Raw genomic sequence first — 18,377 nt, 5'->3', positions numbered from 1 at the left:
TTTAGACTGATATCAGAGATCTGGAGCCAAGGAAGCTCTTCAGAAGGGAATAAACAGGATCTGGGCTGATTTTGTATCTCTGCCACATGGGACACCCTCTCTAGCTCTGCCTTTGGGGACCCAGCGGAAACACATGCAGGCCTGGTTTCAGGGTTATTAAAATGCAGTAATTCCCACCTCACCCAGTGTTCTGGAAAATGCTCTCTCTCTCATATCCCCAGTCCATAGATCATCTTTAGATATGATTAAAGAGATGAATGTGGTCCGTGGCCCATCACTACAATGCGCCAGACAATAAGAACAGCATGCTTGGAGGGACGGCAGGCAGCTGTGGGGTCAGCACAGGAGGCTCACTCATAAAGAACTGTCAGAGGGATCTTCAGGCAAGTCTCGATGCTCAAGGCCCTTAATACCTATCACAGCTCAGTGCTACGCGACTTAGAGAGGGCACCGCCGTCACTGCTGTAAGCTCAGTTGACAGGGGACAGCTTTTATTATTTCCTCCCTTTTCAAGACTCTGTTCCAAAGGTTCATGCCTGCCTTCCAGCCCTGCTCCAAAGGCTGTAAATACATCTGCTTCCCATGTACCTTTTCTCCTCCTTGTTACTACAGACTCTGCTCCCTGTCTTAGGCTCCGCTTTTGTTTAATTGTGATTTTTAAAGTCTATCAAAGTTATACATGGACAGAGTTTTGAGAGTGAAGTAGAACCACAAACCTTACAACAAAAAGAATCAGTCCTCTGCTTCACCCTCCCTACCCCAAGTCCCACTCTCCAAAGGCAACTGCTTTGCTTTTTCTTCTTCTAAAAATTTATTTTGAAAAAAACAATATATTCCAAAAAATAACGTTTAGCGTGATTTAAAAATCTAAAACTGTAGACAGTGAAATGTTTCCCTCCTACCTACCTCTTCCTCCAGAGATAGTTTATGCATAAACAAGTAGATATATTCTCCCCATTTACTTTTTTTTCCTCCAAAGTTTCAGTGTAATTTTATTTTATTTTTAATGTTTATTTGTTTTTGTGATAGGGTCTCGCTCTGTCACCCAGGCTGGCATGCAGTTGTGCAGTTACAGCTCACTGCAGCCTTGATCCCCCAGGCTCAGGTGATTCTCCCAGCTCAGCCTCCCAAGCAGCTGGGACTACAGGCCTGTGCCACCACACCTACCTAATTTTTTAGTTTTGTAGAGACAGGGTCTCACTATATTCCCCAGGCTGATCTTGAACTCCTGGGCTCCAGGAATCCTCCTGCCTTGGCCTCCCAAAGTGCTGGGATTACAGGCATGAACCACTGTGCCCAACCTCAGTGTAATTTTAGAACTCTTACCAACTTTGGATTCAGCTAATAACATGTCATTACATCATTGACCTAATTTTCTTTTAATACAGATTTTTCTGTACCTCGAAGATCTCTTGAGTTTCCTTCCTCTCCCCAGCTTCCACTCCCCAGCTCATAGTCCTTCATTAACAGGATAGGGATCTACCGTAATTTACTTAACTGGGTCCCCAGGGATGAGCATTTAGGTTGTTCTCTTGCTGTTCAAATGCTGCTGCAGTGCAGTCCCTATTCCTGCTTCTTCCCTATGCTGCAAGCACATCATAAGTTCAAGCAGTAAAAGGGAATTGCTAGCTCTAGGGGTATGTGTATTTAACATTTGCTAGTTGAGGATATGTCAACTTGTACTTCCTCTGGCAGTGTATCAGAGTACATGTGTCCCCCACACTTTGTCCAACATAACACGTGATCAGACTTTTAGATTTTGAGGCCAACATAGTCATCTCTTTTAGACTTTTTTTTTTTTTTTTTGGTCTGTATCTTCATATTCTAAACTATATGCTTATTCTACTATTTCTTAATTACATTACTGGAATTATTTATTGTGTTCCTACTTTGAAAGATAAGGATTTAGCTTCATTGCCCTTCTCTCTTACAAGTACATGCATGCTCCTGTCTGCTCCATCCTCCTGTTTCGTTAAATCACAATTTTTCTTTGTATCAGATTTCTTACGGACATTAGGATAACTGTGTAACTGTTGTTCTGAACCAAGCCATGTAGTGTACTACAACCACCTTTTTTTTTTTTTTGTCATTTGCTTTTCCTCGACTTAAAATTGCTTAGTTTTCTGTATAACTATCATTCGTTAATTTTCTATGTACTTATCACTGATTCTTCCCCCTAACTTTTGTCAGAGCAATGCAAAAACGCCTAACACATCTGGTCAGTTAGTTTCTCTTTCTCCCTTGAGATGTTCCCATGAGCTGCCCACCTTACCTCTCCAATCTGGACTAGTTCTGTGGGCCTGTTTTACAGCTCTCGTCCTGGGCTCTCCCATCCCACTATCTTAGGAATTCCTCTTGCCTTTATTCCATGTCACATTCTCTGTTTTGTGGATCCCATAACTTTCTTTCTTTCTTTTATTTTTAGACAGAGTCCTTCTCTGTCACCCAGGCTGGAGTGCAGTCACCCAGGTTGAAGTGCAGTACCACAGTCTTGGCTCACTGCAACCTCCACCTCTTAGGTTCAAGCAATTCTCGTGCCTCAGCCTCCTGAGTAGCTGGTACTACAGGTGTGCATCACCATACCTAACTAATTTTTGTATTTTTGGTAAAGACAGGGTTTCGCCAGGTTGGCCAGGCTGGTCTCGAACTCCTGTCCTGAAGCGATAGGATTCCATAACTTTCTTTGTCTTAAATTAGTCCCTTTTTTCGGTGGAATACATTTTCTGTTAGTTTCTTGTGAATGCATTGGAGGTGAAATTTTTGTTTTTACTTTTTTAAAATTTTTCTTCACATAAATAGAGAGAGGATGGAGGTGAATTTTTTTTTTATGCCTGAATGAAAATTTCTTTATTCAGTTCTCACACTTGGTTTGTTTGTCTGGGAATAGTTCTATGGCTGGGAACAGTCTCATGGCTGGGAACAAATTTTTCTCTCAGCATTTGGAAGGAAGTGATTCATTATCTTCTGACCCCCAATGTTGCTTTTGAAGAATTTATGTGAACCTGATTCCCAGGTCTTTGTGATGACCTGCTTTTTCCACCTTCAGAACTTTTAAGATCTTCTAAAATTTCTAAATAATATACTTCAGGCCGGGCGCGGTGGCTCAAGCCTGTAATCCCAGCACTTTGGGAGGCCGAGGCGGGTGGATCACGAGGTCGAGAGATCGAGACCATCCTGGTCAACATGGTGAAACCCCATCTCTACTAAAAATACAAAAAACAAATTAGCTGGGCGTGGTGGCACGTGCCTGTAATCCCAGCTACTCAGGAGGCAGAGGCAGGAGAATTGCCTGAGCCCAGGAGGCGGAGGTTGTGGTGAGCGAGATCACGCCATTGCACTCCAGCCTGGGTAACAAGAGCGAAAACTCCGTCTCAGAAAAACATATATATATACTTCAGTGTGGATCTTCTCTCATTTCTTGTAATGACTACTTAGTGGGATCTTTAACCTGGAAAGTTATGTCCTTCATGTCTAGGAAAATTTGTTGTGTGACTTTGGCAATTTCCTAGCTCATATTTTCCCTGGACATTATATTTTTTACTGGAACATCTAATTAGATGATGGAACCCCTCATTTGATTCTTTATTCTCTTATACTTTCTCTTCTATGTTTTATCTTTGTCATTTGATTTGACATTCTGGGAAGTTTCCTCAACTTAACTTTCTAACCCATTTGTTGAATTATTTATGCCACTCATAGTTTTAATTTACAGGAGCACTTTCTTGTTCACTAAAATGTCCCTTTCCATATCATTTTATTTATTCCTATTTCAAAGATGGAATAATGCTTCCTTTTATCTTTCTGAGGATAATTTAGGGGTTTTTTTCCTGAAGCTTTATTCTGCCTACTGAATTGTATCGATGTCCTCTGGGTTATTATTTTTCTTTATTTGCTATTAGCTTTTGTCTTTTGTGTTACAGTCTTTCTTTGGTGATCCTTGACTGGCTGTTTCCACCCTTTTTTGGAACATTTTAAACAGCTTTATTGAGATATAATTTATGTACCATGCAATTCACCCATTGAAAGTATACAATTCCATGGCTTTAGTACATTCACAGAGTTTGCATCCATCACCACAATCAATTTTTAAACATTTTCATTACTCCAAAAAGAAACCACGTACCCAGTAGCTATCGCCTCCCAATCCCCCCAATTAATTCCCAACCCTAGGCAACCCCTCACCTACTTTCTGTCTCTATATTCTGTACATTTCATGTAATGGAATCATAGAATACATGATCCTTTGTGATTGGCTTCTTTCACTTAGCAGATTCATGGGTATTATGTTAATAGCATATAATTAAAACTCTTATTATTGTTGAACAATATTCCAATGTATAGATATACTACATTTTATCTATTCATTCATCAGTTGGTGGACATTTGAGTTGTTTCCATTTTTGATTATGAATAATACTGCTGTGAACATTCGTGAACAAGTTTATGTGTGGACATGTGTTTTCATTGTGGACATGTGTTTTCATTTCTCTTGGGAATATATCTAGAAGTAGAATTTTTGGATCATATTACACCTATTGAGCCATTTGAGGAAGTGACAGGTTGTTTTCCAAAGTGGCTACACCATTGACAATCCCATGAGCAGTATATAAGGGTCCAGTTTCTTCACATTTTCATCAACACTTATTATCTTTTTTAATATTTTCTTTTATTGATACATAGTGTTTTACATATTTATGGAGTACATATGAATGTTTTTTATATGCATAGAATGTGTAATGATCAAGTCAGGTTATTTGGGGTATTCATCACCTTGAGTATTTATCATTTCTATGTGTTGAGTAACATTTCAAGTCCCTTTAAGCTCCTTCAAAATATACATTATGTTGTTGCTAACTATAGTCACCGTAGTCTGCTATGGAACATTAGAACTTATTTCTTCTGTGAGTTCCTACCCATTCACCTCCCTTTCTTCATTTCCCCCTCCCACCCTCACGTGAACCTTTCCCACCCTTTGGCATCTGTCATTCTGTTATCTATCTCCTATGATCAAGTTTTTTTAGCTCCTACGTATGAGTAAAACATGTGGGATTTGTCTTTCTGGGCTTGAATTATATCACTTAACATAATGACCTTCAGTTTCATTCATGTTGCTGCAAATGACATGATTCCATTATTTTTTATGGCCACGTAGTATTGCATTATGTAAATATAGCACCTTTTCTTTACCCTTCCATCCATTGGTGGACACCTAGGTGGATACTATATCTCTGCTGTTGTGAATAGTGTCACATTAACATATGAGTTCAGGTATCCCTTTGAAAATGCTGACTTCTCTTCCTTTGCTTAGATAGCCAGAAGTGAAATTGCTGGATCATTTGCTAGATTGTATGTTTCCAGGAATTTATTCATTTCTTCTGGTTCTATTTTTAGATTTTAAAAAACTTCTCACCTTGAAAAATAGTTGCAGCTTTTAAAGAAATCTCCACTCTATACTGTTTTCCGTGGTGGCTATACTAACTTAATTTACATTCCCACCAGCAGTGTATAAGGGTTCCTTTTTCTCTGCATTCTTACCAACATCTGTTATTTTTTGTCTTTTTAATAATAGCATTCTAACTGGGGTAAGATGATACCTCATTGTGGTTTTTATTTACATTTTCCCAATGCTAGTGATGTTGAACAATTTTTCGTATACCTCTTGGCTATTTGCATGTCTTCTTTTGAGAAGTATCTATTCATGTCCTTTGCCCACTTTCTAATGAGATTTTATTTTTTGTACATTCTGGATATTGGTCCCTTGTTGGGTGAATAGTTTGCAGACACTTTCTTCCATTCAACAGATTACCTTATCACTCTGTAGATTATTTACTTTGCTGTGCATAAATGTTTGAATTTAATATAGTCCCATTTGGCAAGACCAATATCCTGAACTGTTTTCTATGTTTTCCTCTAGCATTTTTATAGTTTCAGGTCTTACATTTAAGTCTTAATCAATCTTGAATTTATTTTTGAATATGATGAGAGATAGGGGTTCAGTTTGCATATGGATATCCAATTTTCCCAGCACCATTTATTGAAGAGGGTGTCCTTTCCCTGGTGTAAGTTCTTGGGTCCTTTGTCAAATATCAGTTGACTGTAAATATGTGGATTTATTTCTGGGTGTTCTAGTACACTCTGTTGGTCTTTGTGTCTGTTTTTATACTCATAGCAACTGTTTTGATTACTATAACCTTGTAATATACTGTGAAGCCAGGTAGTGTGATACCTCCAGCTTTGTCCTTTTTTCTTAGGATTGCTTTAACTCTACTGGCTCTTTTTTGGTTCTACATGAATTTTAGGATTTTTTTTCTATTTCTGTAAAAAAAAAAAAAGACATTTTTTGATGGGGATTGTATTGAATCTGTATATTGCTTTAGGAAGTATGGTCATTTAATGATATTAATTATTCTAATCCGTGAGGATGAGATGAGTTTCCTTGTGTTTGTATTCTTTTCAGTTTCTTTCATCAGTGTTTTGTAGTTTTCCTGGTAGAGCTCTTCCACCTCCTTGGTTAAATTTATTCCTAGGTATTTTTTTCCATGGTAGCTATTTTAAATGTGATTGCCTTCTTGATTTCTTTCTTGGCTGTTTCATTATTGGTGTATAGAAATGCTACTGAATTTTGTGTGATGGTCTTGTATCCTGCAACTTTACTGAATTTGCTTATCACCTCTAAGAGTTTTTTGGTGGAATCCTTTGGTCTTTCTAAATATAAGATGTCATCTGCAAAGAGGGACAGTTTGATGTCCCCTTTTCCAACTTGGATGCCTTTTATTTCTTTCTCTTGCTTGATTGCCCTGCCTATGACTTCCACTACTGTATTGAATAGGAGTGGTGAGAGTGGGCATCCTTGTCTTGTTCCAGTTCTTACAGAAAGGAATTTCAACATTTCCCCACTCAGTACCATGTTAGCTACGGGTTTGTCATAGATGGCCTTTATTATTTTGAGGTATATTCCTTATATGGCTAATTTGTTGAGACTTCTTATTATGAAGTGATGTTGAATTTTATTAAATGCTTTTTCTGTGTCTGTTGAAATGATCATATGGTTTTGTCCTCTATTTTGTTGATCTAATGTATCATGTTTATTGATTTGTGTCTGTTAAACCATCCTTGCATCCCTGGGTTAGATCCCACTTGGTCATGGTGTATTATTTTTTTGATGTTCTGTTAAATTTGGTTTGCTAGTATTTTGTTGAGAAGTTTTGTGTCTGTGTTCATCGAGGATACTGGCCTATAGTTTTCTTTTGTTGTTGTGTTCCTGTCTGGTTTTGGTGTCAGGGTAATGCTGGTCTTGTAGAATGAGTTAGGGAGTATTCCCTCCTCTTCACTTTCAGGGGTTTTTTTTTGTTGGTTTTGTTTTTGTTTGCTTTTTTTTTTTTTTTTTTTTTTTTTTTTTTTTTTTTTAACAGACAGGGTATTGCTCTGTTGCCCAGACTGGCATGCATGGTACAATCATAGCTCACTGTCAAACTCCCAGTCTCAAACAATTCTCCTGCCTCAGCCTCCCAAGTAGCTGGGACTACAGGTATGTGCCACCCAATTTTTTAGAATAGTTTGAAGAGGATTGGTATTAGTTCCTCTTTATATGTTTGGTAGAATTTGGCAGTGAATCCATCAGGTCCTGAGTTTTTCTTTGTTGGGAGACTTTTTATTATGGATTCCATTTCACACTACTCATTATTGGTCTGTTCAGGTTTTCTGTTTCTTCTTGATTCAATCTTGAATAAATCCTGGAATTTACCCATTTCCTCTTAAGTTTTCCAGGTGGTTACCATATAGTTGTTCAGAATAGTCTCTGATGATCTTTTGTATTTGTGTTATCAATTGCAATGTCTCCTTTTTCATTTCTAATTTTGTTAATTTGTGTCTTCTGTCTTCTTGGCTAGTCTAGCTAGCAGTTTATCAATTTTGTTTTATCTTTTCTAAGAACCAATTTTTCATTTCATTGATCCTTTGTATTTTTATTTAGTTTCTATTTCACTTAATTCTGCTCTGATCTTTCTTTTTTTTTTTTTCCTCCTGCTAATTTAGGAGTTTGGTATGTTCTTGCTTTTCCAGTTTCTTGAGGTACATTGTTACATTGTTTATTTGAAACTTTCTACTTTTGGGATATAGGCACTTAAATCTTTAAACTTCCCTGTGAGTACTGCTTTTGCAGTGTCCCACAGGTTTTGGTCTGTTGTGTTTTTACTTTCATTCGTTTCCCTGGAGAGGGCAGTACCACCTTCAGTGACAGTAGCCTAGGCCTGCAGCTGGGAAATGCCCGTGGTGCTCATACCTCCGCCCCTGCTGTGGTAGCCAGCACCTTGATTGCACCTCAGCCCTGGGTGCACAGCCTCCGCACATCTAAGCCCTGAGGACAGCAGGCCATGCTTCTCCTGACCTCAGGTCCAGCTCCACTGCGCTCCAGGACAGTGTGCAGTCTGTAGGGGCAGGCCCTGAAATAGAGCCTTGTTTGTGCCTCCACTTCAAGCCTTGAGGGTGGTAGCCCGTGGTCACCTCTGCCTATATTCTAGGGGCAGCAGGCCAGGCTTTACTTGCCACCATTCCCCTTTAAATGCTAGGCATTGTGAAAGCTGGCTGGAGGCTTCTAGACTATGGATGGGTTTGTGGGCTTCATAGAGTGTTATCAGGCAGGGATTAGATGTTTCACTGGGATACCCCTGCCCAGCACACTGGTGCTTGGTGCTTTCTGTGCCTTCTCGCTGGAGTGCGCTTTCGATCTGCATGGCCCTGTCTTCCAGCTGTGTAGGTGTTAGCTCATTTGTCACCTTTCCAAAGAGACTGTCCCTAAACATGTTAACTAAAGCCATGCATTCCTCCCAGTCTACTTAACACTGTTTTGTGTTTCTCCCTAGCCCCGTTTTAACTCTGATAAGTTTGTAGTTGTTTTTCTCTGTCTCCTTCTCATTAGAACATAAGTTCTTTGAGGGCAGGGACTTTGTTGTGTGCTATATCCTCAGGATCTAAAATGGGCTTATTTCATAGTAAGGACTCAATAAACATTTATAGAAGAAGTGAGAGAGGGACAGAGAGAAGGAAGGTCATTCAGTATCTGTACCTCTTTCCTCTTGGACTGATCAGCGGCTCCTGAAAGGGACTCTCCAGTCTTTTGCCTGGGGTTTAAGACTGTATCACAGTGGACTGAAAGCCAAGGGAGGGAAGGGAACTGGGGGGTCTTACCATGTGACATATGACTTCCATGTAACTACTGTGCTCTCAGCTGCTGCAGGATTCTACTCTCTGCTGTGCCTAGGGCCCCAGAGTTCAGATCTTCTCTGTTCATGGTTTCCAGAGGGAAATATGTGTCTCCTGTCAAAGTGAAGGAATGCTTGTTCCCACTATGCAGGAAGGAAGGGAAGGGATTTGAGGAGTGCACCTGCTCCTTTTCCCTGCTTTCAACCAGTCTTCCTGGTTCAGCCCCCTGCACACCTCTGCTTTCAGAGGTAGCTGGTGACTTGAGGACCTGAGCCTTTCTAGGGTTCTGTGGTGTGAATCCACTTGCTTCCTGTGTGCCATCTCTCTGAGGTGCCGATGCAGAGAGATGGTCACGCCTCCTCATCCTTCCTCTTTGTTTTGTGGTCATGCATGTGTCTGCATGTATTACTTAATACATAACACATATATTTGATGGGAAACATATTTCTTTACTGCGCTTTGAGTGGAAAGAATAGAGACTATGCCAATGCGTTGAGTCTGCTGTGTTTACCTGCCAGGCTGGCCTTGGCCAAATGGTTTCCTGTCTCCGTCTCCCCAGGGTTCAGCAGGTCTGCTGCAGAAAAGTTCTGATATGTGCATTCTCTTTACAGCATGTGCAGGTAGAGTTATATAATCTTCCAGATTCAAGACTAGGCACCCTCACCCTTGTATCCTGAATCCCCAGAGAAGGCAGAACAAGGCTCAGGACAGAAAGCTGCTCTCCATTGAGCTGTGGTCAGCCTTTTTCCCATCACCGGTGGGCCGGTGCAGTGCCCTCGTCATCCAGAGCCACTCACATAAACCCTGCCCATACTGATGGCAACCGTACACTCCTCCCACCCGGTGGCTCTCCTGTCCTCTACTTCGCTCCAATGGTGACACAGCTGGCTGGAGCCAGCAGCACCACTCGCCAAATCCACACTGCTACTGCAGGACCAGCCCAACTTTTCCCCCTAATTTTTATGTTTGCAATTTAGCTAATTCTGTCTCTGGCAAATTCCCGCCCACATGAACACAGACACAGTTTTAATCCCTTTCTCCTCTTCTGTCTCTGTTTATTTCAAGAACTGTTTAAAATACCTAAGATAATAAAAGTAATATAACAAAAGTAATATAACATTTGCTCACATACTTATCCCCAGAATTGACCGTATGTAATTTTTTTTGTATATACTTCGTCTTTTTTATTTTAATCAAAGAAATGAAACATTCGGCCGGGCGCTGTGGCTCACGCCTGTAATCCCAGCACTTTGGGAGGCCAAGGCGGGTGGATCACGAGGTCAAGAGATCAAGACCATCCTGGTCAACATGGTGAAACCCCGTCTCTACTAAGAATACAAAAATTAGCTGAGCATGGTGGCGCATGCCTGTAGTCCCAGCTACTAGGTAGGCGGAGGCAGGAGAATTGCTTGAACCCAGGAGGCGGAGGTTGCGGTGAGCCGAGATCACGCCATTGCACTCCAGCCTGGGTAACAAGAGCGAAACTCCGTCTCAAAAAAAAAAAAAGAAAGAAATGAAACATTCTAGTTAATGTTGAAATTGCCTTTGTTCCCCATCAGCATTCCCAGTCCTCGCCCCCTCCTCAGAGATAGTCACTGTTCATGAATTTAGCATCCATCCTACCAGAATATTTTCCAATATTTCACAGGCCTGTATGTTTTCCTGAGTCACTCATACAGTTTAGTGTGTATAATCCCATATTGTACATCTCGTCCTCTAACTTGCTTTTGAGCACAGCCTTCTGTCTTAGATCTTTCTCCATATTGATCTTTTTGTAGAGAGAGCACCTGCTGAGCCTCTCTTCTTTCCAGTTTGCCATATGTGTGAATGTGATGTGAGAGTAATAGCCAACAGTTAATTTGCTTTCACCGTGTGCCATGCTGTTTGTGTTTTCTCCTTGAGTCCTCACAACCCCAAATAGTAAATACTGTACTGCTATCACCCCTACCTCACACGGGAAATGGAGACTTCAGTGGACTGTCACTTACCTGAGGCCACCTTATGATCCACTCGTATGTATGATCCATATGGTTCTGGCCACTGTGGTTTCTAGCCCTGGAGTCATGACATAGACATGTAAGTGTGAGGTGTCAGTACTATCTGGGAGCCAGGAAAATAAAACCCAGGGGACAGTGACTAGTCAGTGCCCTGGCCTCTAAATTATTTGAAAGATCCCCATCTTGCTCTCTGGTGGAAAGAAGCTAAACTAATAGTCATTAAATCTGGCTTCTGTTGCTGACTGTATCCTGACAGCTCTAAGATGTCCCATAGATTGCTTCTCTTTGCCTCAGTTCCCTCGCCTCTGAAATGGAATTCAGATTGGCTGGCTCCCTACCTAAAAGATTGTGTCGGAAACCAAATGAGATAGATCACGACTCTAAGATACTTTGTAAACCACCCAGCAGTCTGTGGATGGAAAGGCTTTTAGGATGACAAACTTGGCCCATTTTTTAACTTTCCTCATTGACAGACCACCTACCATGTTCCAGCTACATCCCCATGATTTCATTTGCATTACAGAATTGAATCCTCATTCCTCAAGCAGCAGCTTTAGAAGGATTGTTTTAAATCCCTTGTTTTTCTGGGTTTTGCTTAATTACTACTCTGGCAACAGTATCTCTTTTCTTTACTTTTTTTTTTTTTTTTTTTTTTTTTGAGACAGAGTTTTGCTCCGTTGCCAGGCACCAGGCTGGAGTGCAGTGGCGCCATCTCAGCTCACTGCAACCTCTGCCTCCCGGATTCAAGCAATTCTCCTGCCTCAGCCTCCCGAGTAGCTGGGACTACAGGCACGCACCACCACACCCAGCTAATTTTTTGTATTTTTAGTAGAGACAGGGTTTCACCATGTTGGCCAGGATGGTCTCGATCTCTTGACCTCGTGATCTGCCCGCCTCGGCCTCCCAAAGTGCTGGGATTACAGGCATGAGCCACCGCGCCTGGCCTTTTTTTCCCTTTTTTAAACTTCATATACATAGTATTTTAGCTTCATTATGGGTTAAATTGCGTTTTTTGGGTGAGCCTGGCCACCCTCTCAAAATTTATAGCTTTATTCTGTGGAAAAACTGTTTCTAAGCATCAGACAACCAATGACAAGGCAAGTTTTGGAACATCATGAGTTTGTAAGTTGGGACCACTGTAGTGTTTGCATTGTTCTCTAATTAGTCTGTGGATGATAGCTAATCTCCCTGGTGAGATCACAGACTGCTTAAGGAAGGGGCACTACATCTTGCCTGTGTCCTCCATAACACCCAGCAGGTTCCAAGCTCAAAAACATATTCAAAAAAATGCTTGTTTAATTCTTCCAAAGCCCAGCTGCTTGTCTGCCTCCAAGACATGGCTGCTGATGGGAGTCGCCTTGAGTGCCCCTGGAACTTAGTCATCGAATCATACACTGTCAAACTTGACAACTCACAGATGAGGCCCAGGAACCCAGTGTTATCTTGTCCAGGCTCATTAGCTGAATGTAATTACAGTGGTAATAACAATATCAACTAATATTTTTAGTACTTAATATATGCCAATACTTTTCTAGATGTTTCACATTTGTTAATGTACTCAATCTTTACCAAAAAATTGAGGTAGTTATTCCTATTATTCCCATTTTACAGATCAAGAGACTGTGACCTAGAGAGGTTTAGCAACTTGCTTAAGGTCCTAGAACTGTTAAAAGTACAAGATAAAGATTCAATCACTGGCAGCCCGGGTACGGGGCTCATGCTCTCCACCCCTGTGCCACATTGCCCCTAGTCCTGAAAGACCAGGAGTGAAGCCTGCTGTCTTGACTGTCACCCGTGATCCTCTTTGCTGGAATACTTTGCATAATAATACAGTGCTGCCATTCTCACTGGCTCCATGCTGTGTGATCTGTATTATTAAATCCTTGGACAATAGGCAAGATAGGTACTTTTGTTTAATGCTTACATGTATTGTACGTTGTACCAAGTTCAAACAGTACAGAAAAGCACCAAAGTAAACCAAATGTCTCTTGAAATTCTTTCATCCAAAGCTAAAATCTAGATCAACATTTTGGCAAACATTCTTATAGACATCTCTGTTTTAATACAGACATGTATAGTTCCGCACATGTGTGCATGGGAGAGAATAAACAAAAAATTTAAAAAGTAAGTTTAAAAGTTTTTATTAAATAAAAAATAAAAATTTAAAAGTAACACATATGTGTATAGATACATATTTACAATTGAACATCATTGGGACCTCATTCTAGATGCGTTTCTGTGAGCAGGTGAGTGGTGTTATTTCTGTCAACATTGTTTAAATGAGGAAAGTACACTCAGGAGAGGGTAACAGTTCATCCAGTCTGAGCCAGTATGGGGGGGTTGGGACTTCAATCCTGTATGGGGTTTTTGATTGTATTAAGCTCTCAAAGCAAAGACCACATTTATTTTTTGACATTCATTGTTCCTGTTGAAACACCTTCCTCTCAGTGCCCAGCCCTGGCTCTGGAGTGGGTGGGCTGCCAGGCCTCTAGTGGGCTGTTGTCTTTCCTGGAAGAACTGCCTACTAGAGAAGAGATTCTGGGTACCTGGTGGTTGGAATGTTTATGCAGCTATCACTAAAAGCCCAGTAAAAGCTTTTGCATTGACTAAACAATGCTGGCGGTTTTCTGGCCCTGTGAAATCTCAGCTGAGGCAGCTCCTTTGAGGTTTCACAGTGATTGCAGATGTGGCACAGTCATGGTGGTGACCACTCCAATGCCACCTTGTCATTTCCCCTTCAAGCAGCATGGCAAGTTATTTTGAAGAAGTTCAGGGGAAGTGGAATCTGATGCGGGGAGAGAAATCCTCATTTCCTCATCCTAACCAACTTCCCTTTCTGCTGATACTTTGGTCTTAGAATTGGTATCCAGCTCTGCTGAAAATGAAATCATATATTCAACTCTCAGGCTGAAGTCCAGTGTGATTAGATATTAATGCACTGTAATGGGGGATTGGTATTAAATTGAGACCTTCTGATCTTGTTACTCTTCAAATGTTCCCTCACGCTCAGGCTGCTGCGCTGCCAGCCCTGCCTCCCCTGCTTCCCCAAGCATAAGCAAGGGCAGTGGGGCCAGAGCCCAGAGCCCTAAGCCCACTGCAGCAGCCTAGTGTAGGGAGAGGGGAGCGGAGGCAAGAGGAATAGCAAGGGAGAGAGGAGAGGGAGACCCAGGCTCAGGCCGGCTCTGCCCAGGACGGCTCCCAGCGAGACCGTGTCACTGCCTGTGCTCCTTGAGCCTCCTCTGCATCATGGAGGGAGGAATGTGTGGGACCACAGGGCCATGATTCTGGGCCCGTCTTCATTCTCAGAGCCACACGCATGTTGTTGAGGACCAAGAGCTTCCAACTGTCCACTTGTACCTTTATGTCCAGAATCACCTGGAGATTTGATAGGCATCGAGCTGGAAGGCTGAGAATAATAAAATCTTTGCTCAGTTTCTTCCCTTCCCGCTGCTTCCCCATGCCAGTCCTTTTTGTGAAACTGCGACTTGAACCCAATAGCTGTCACCAGCTATTGTCACTCACAGTAGTTTCCCTTTCCTGGAGGCGTGGCCCAAGAAGCAACCAGTGGGCCAGCTTTAGTGTACTCTTTAGCTTCCTTTAGGGACATGGATGGGACTCTGATGTCCCAAATAGTGTGAACGTTGGCCAGGAGTGGCTCCCTTCACTTCCCCCTCACCTGCTGGGGGAAGGACGTGAGTGTGTGGTGCGTTCCACTGCTTGGCTCACCAGACACAGCTAGGCCCGTGGAAACCCCACAGCGCCCTGCCGGCCCACAGGCTGCAACCCACCTAGCAGACCTTCCCCAAGACAGCTGGGGGTCTGAGAGGACAGCAGTCGCCCACTAAGAAAATAGACCACCAGTGCAAGCCCTAGGCATGTTCAGATGGTATCAACTTTGTGTGTGAAGAATAGCATTTTTACGGAGAGAGTGATTGTCCTTAGTCTGTTTCCACAAAACTGCTTTCAGGGACACAGACTTTGCACACAAGATGGTAATGACTTTTTAATGACCTTAAGGGGACTGGTGTCCAGGCGGCAGTGAATCAATCTCAGTGGGAGGTTCATAGTGAGAGGGAAGATGGAACACCTGAAACCAAAGGGGAAAAACAAACTGCAAATACATATATATTTTCTTTGCTAGCATTACTTGGTAATTAGACAATTACAGGAAACAGCTTCCCAGCAGCTGGCATTTCCACTGTGAGAGCGGAGGAGGGATGGCAACAACTGTGAACTCCTCACATTTATTACAGAAAATATTATTGGAGTTTACAGTCGTGGGCGCCATGCACTCCTCCGGTGCATTCTGATGAGCTCCTGAGCATTCAGCCAAGAGCAGAACTCCTCCTCTCAGGGTCTGTTCAGGGCCTGCTCTGCTGAGTCTTAAATGAGCTGGCCTGGCCCATGCTGATCAATGAGGAGCTGCCTTTAAAATATTGGGGATGCTTTTGAAACCACCCAGACAGAGACAGGCCAGTCTTGAGAAAAGATGGTGTCGGGGGCGGCATTTGGAAGCAGGAAAGGAAGGGGTAGAGGCCTGTGGAGAACTTGTCACCGCCCCCATGTGCCATCACTCACATGTGGGGGTCAGATGGTAGGGCAGGAACCCCACTGCTCCAACCTGAGTCCTGGAACTCTTCAGCCCTCCCACATCCCTGCCCTCTTCAAAACTCTTCTCCTTCCAGAAGCCTCCCATGCTGAGTAACTGCTCCCCACTGGATATACGTCTGATGAATCACTGAGGTCATTCTGCCAGCAGCCCTGAGGTTGGCCCCGTTATGGCCCCATCTTATAGATGGGGAGATGTATTTATGGGCTCCTGCCGCTGTGATTACATTTATTTGTCTGAACTCTTGTTGTAATGAGGGCTTGGTCTGCACTCTGTGCTTGTTTATGGAGGGCTTTGTAAGAACCCTAAGTGACATTCACAGATGGGGAAGAGTGCCTTCTGTGATGGGACTGTAGGCTCCTGAATAGGGACACTGTATATCCTGCATCTCCCAGCCATACATTTGGTGCAGCCCTGGCCCTGCCCCCTGCAGTGCAGGTCCCGGAGGACAGGAAGCCCTCCCTCCTCTGTGGATGTGACTCCACCAGCCACACTGTCAGAGTTAACTGCACCGTCTAACCAGGCAAATGGTTGTTTCCTCTCACAGGTCCTGGCAGTCAGTAACTTTTGAAAGGCAGCCTGCCTCCTTCATCCGGATCGTTGGGACACACAACACAGCAAATGAGGTAAGGGGCTCTTTCCATGAGAGGTGCTGTGAGATTCATGATGTACAGGTAAAAGTTACATCCTGAGTTAAGTGGAACTGTTTGTTCTGCCTGCTAATGGCCTGTTGTTCAGACAGCTTGGTATGGAGAAAGTCCTGCAATTGCACAGTGGGGATATCATTATCATTTCTGGATATCTCTTCACTAGCAAATGAAAGCCAGCTCCTACTGCCTTGCTAATTCCTACAGCTCTCTGTGGAATCGGCCAACCACAGAGGCCTTGAGAGGTCAGACACGTCCCGTATGTCTGAGTCCTCAGCTCTCCCAAATGACAGCAATTGTATGTGTTCTGAGAAAGGTTCCTTGCCCCTCTGAGCTTGTTGTCTAGCAGGTGACCGTGCTGCTGACTTATCACTCACGTGCTGTTATGTAGTCATACCGTGTCAAGTATGTACCTCCAAAGAACCTCCGGTTTAAGACAGGCAGCATAGGGAATGATGGGTCGAAATCCAAGAGGTAGATGAGAAACATAAAAATATTAATAGTTCAAAGGCCGGGTGCGGTGGCTCACGCCTGTAATCCTAGCACTTTGGGAGGCCAAGGTGGGTGGATCATCTGAGATCAGGAGTTCAAGACCAGCCTGGCCATCATGGTGAAACCCTATCTTAAGAAAAAAAAAAAAAAAACAGTCTATTTAGGCCGGGCGCAGTGGCTCAAGCCTGTAATCCCAGCACTTTGGGAGGCCGAGGCGGGTGGATCACGAGGTCAACAGATCGAGACCATCCTGGTCAACGTGGTGAAACCCCGTCTCTACTAAAAATACTAAAAATCAGCTGGGCATGGTGGTGCGTGCCTGTAATCCCAGCTACTCAGGAGGCTGAGGCAGGAGAATTGCCTGAACCCAGGAGGCAGAGGTTGCGGTGAGCCGAGATCGTGCCATTGCACTCCAGCCTGGGTAACAAGAGCGAAACTCCGTCTCAAAAAAAAAAAAAAAAAAAAGTTCTGCAATTGTACCTTTCCATGATCCTTCTCAGGTATATGCAGGATTGGCTCTATGGTGTGCCACCAGGACAGTCACATGGGACCCAGAGCTTGAGGTGTAATGCTCTGTGGCACTATCTTAAAATCTTAGGGTCTTTTTACCTTTGAATTGCTTTATAAGTGAAGCTCCATCGCACAGTGGAACACACACCAGGACCTTGGGGCCTCAGCCCACACGCAATCCTGTCTCCTGCCCCTTCCCACCTTCCTACAATGAGCTCTCAGCCACCCACTCCCTGAGCCGGGATGCCTGGGTTCTGCTTGGCCTCCCCCTCCTCATCTCGCCCATGATCACTGTGTCCTCCACCCCAAGCGGGGGCCCTGGCACAGGGATGGGTGGGGTCAGGGTCTGGTCTGAGTCCTGAGCTTAAGTCACAGGTTAGGGCCCTGGGTGCCCTTGAGGGGCCATACTGGCAGGGGGGGATGTTTGTCCGTGTGCCTGAGGGAGCACAACATTAAGTAGCAAGTAATAAGCAGCGTGACAGCTTGAGAGAGAGACCCTTGATGAAAGCAGAAACCTTTTTTTCTGCTTTTTGAACGCAGGGCTCCATGTTTCCATCTAGTAAATGGGCCCTGTGCTTGGGATTCATGTGTCGTCTTCATGGAATGAAAATTTTCTCGGAACACATCAAGGTGTTTCTGGTACTTCAAAAGCATTTTTAAAAGTGAAAATATTGTGATAATTTAAATTCATTTTGCCTTTTTATTTATTTAGAATAAAAGTGGCCCATATACTCAGGAGGAGCTTATAAACAGAAACTTGGAACTTTTCCGCTTGCCTCTTTATTTCAAAACAAACCTGAAAAACTATAAAAGTAAACCAGCTGATATTTTCTAAAGAAAAATTTGAGAATTATAAACATCAGGTCATAAACAATTGAAATTTTTACATAGTAATATATTGAAATAGAATTAACTATTTTT

At 42.9% G+C, this 18,377-nt stretch overlaps 1 protein-coding gene and 1 non-coding gene across 3 annotated transcripts in view; one reads left to right on the top strand and one right to left on the bottom strand.

Moving 5' to 3' along the window:
* The window catches only part of BTBD9 (BTB domain containing 9), a 467,705-nt gene that overhangs the window by 430,065 nt on the left and 19,263 nt on the right, over positions 1 to 18,377 (top strand). For both annotated transcript variants that reach the window (XM_039467447.2, XM_074397992.1), the window contains one exon: positions 16,355 to 16,433. In XM_039467447.2, coding sequence (XP_039323381.1) covers positions 16,355 to 16,433 — 79 coding nt within the window. The remainder of the gene's footprint in view (positions 1 to 16,354; positions 16,434 to 18,377) is intronic.
* On the bottom strand, positions 1,297 to 1,369 carry LOC120363479 (small nucleolar RNA SNORD45). The gene has a single exon (XR_005579024.1). It is a non-coding gene; the product is annotated as a small nucleolar RNA SNORD45 (small nucleolar RNA).

This window comes from Saimiri boliviensis, chromosome 4 (assembly GCF_048565385.1).
Source record: "Saimiri boliviensis isolate mSaiBol1 chromosome 4, mSaiBol1.pri, whole genome shotgun sequence".
Lineage (NCBI taxonomy): Eukaryota > Metazoa > Chordata > Mammalia > Primates > Cebidae > Saimiri > Saimiri boliviensis.
Note: the sequence above shows the minus strand (reverse complement) of the source record. Positions and strands in the feature narration are given on the sequence as shown.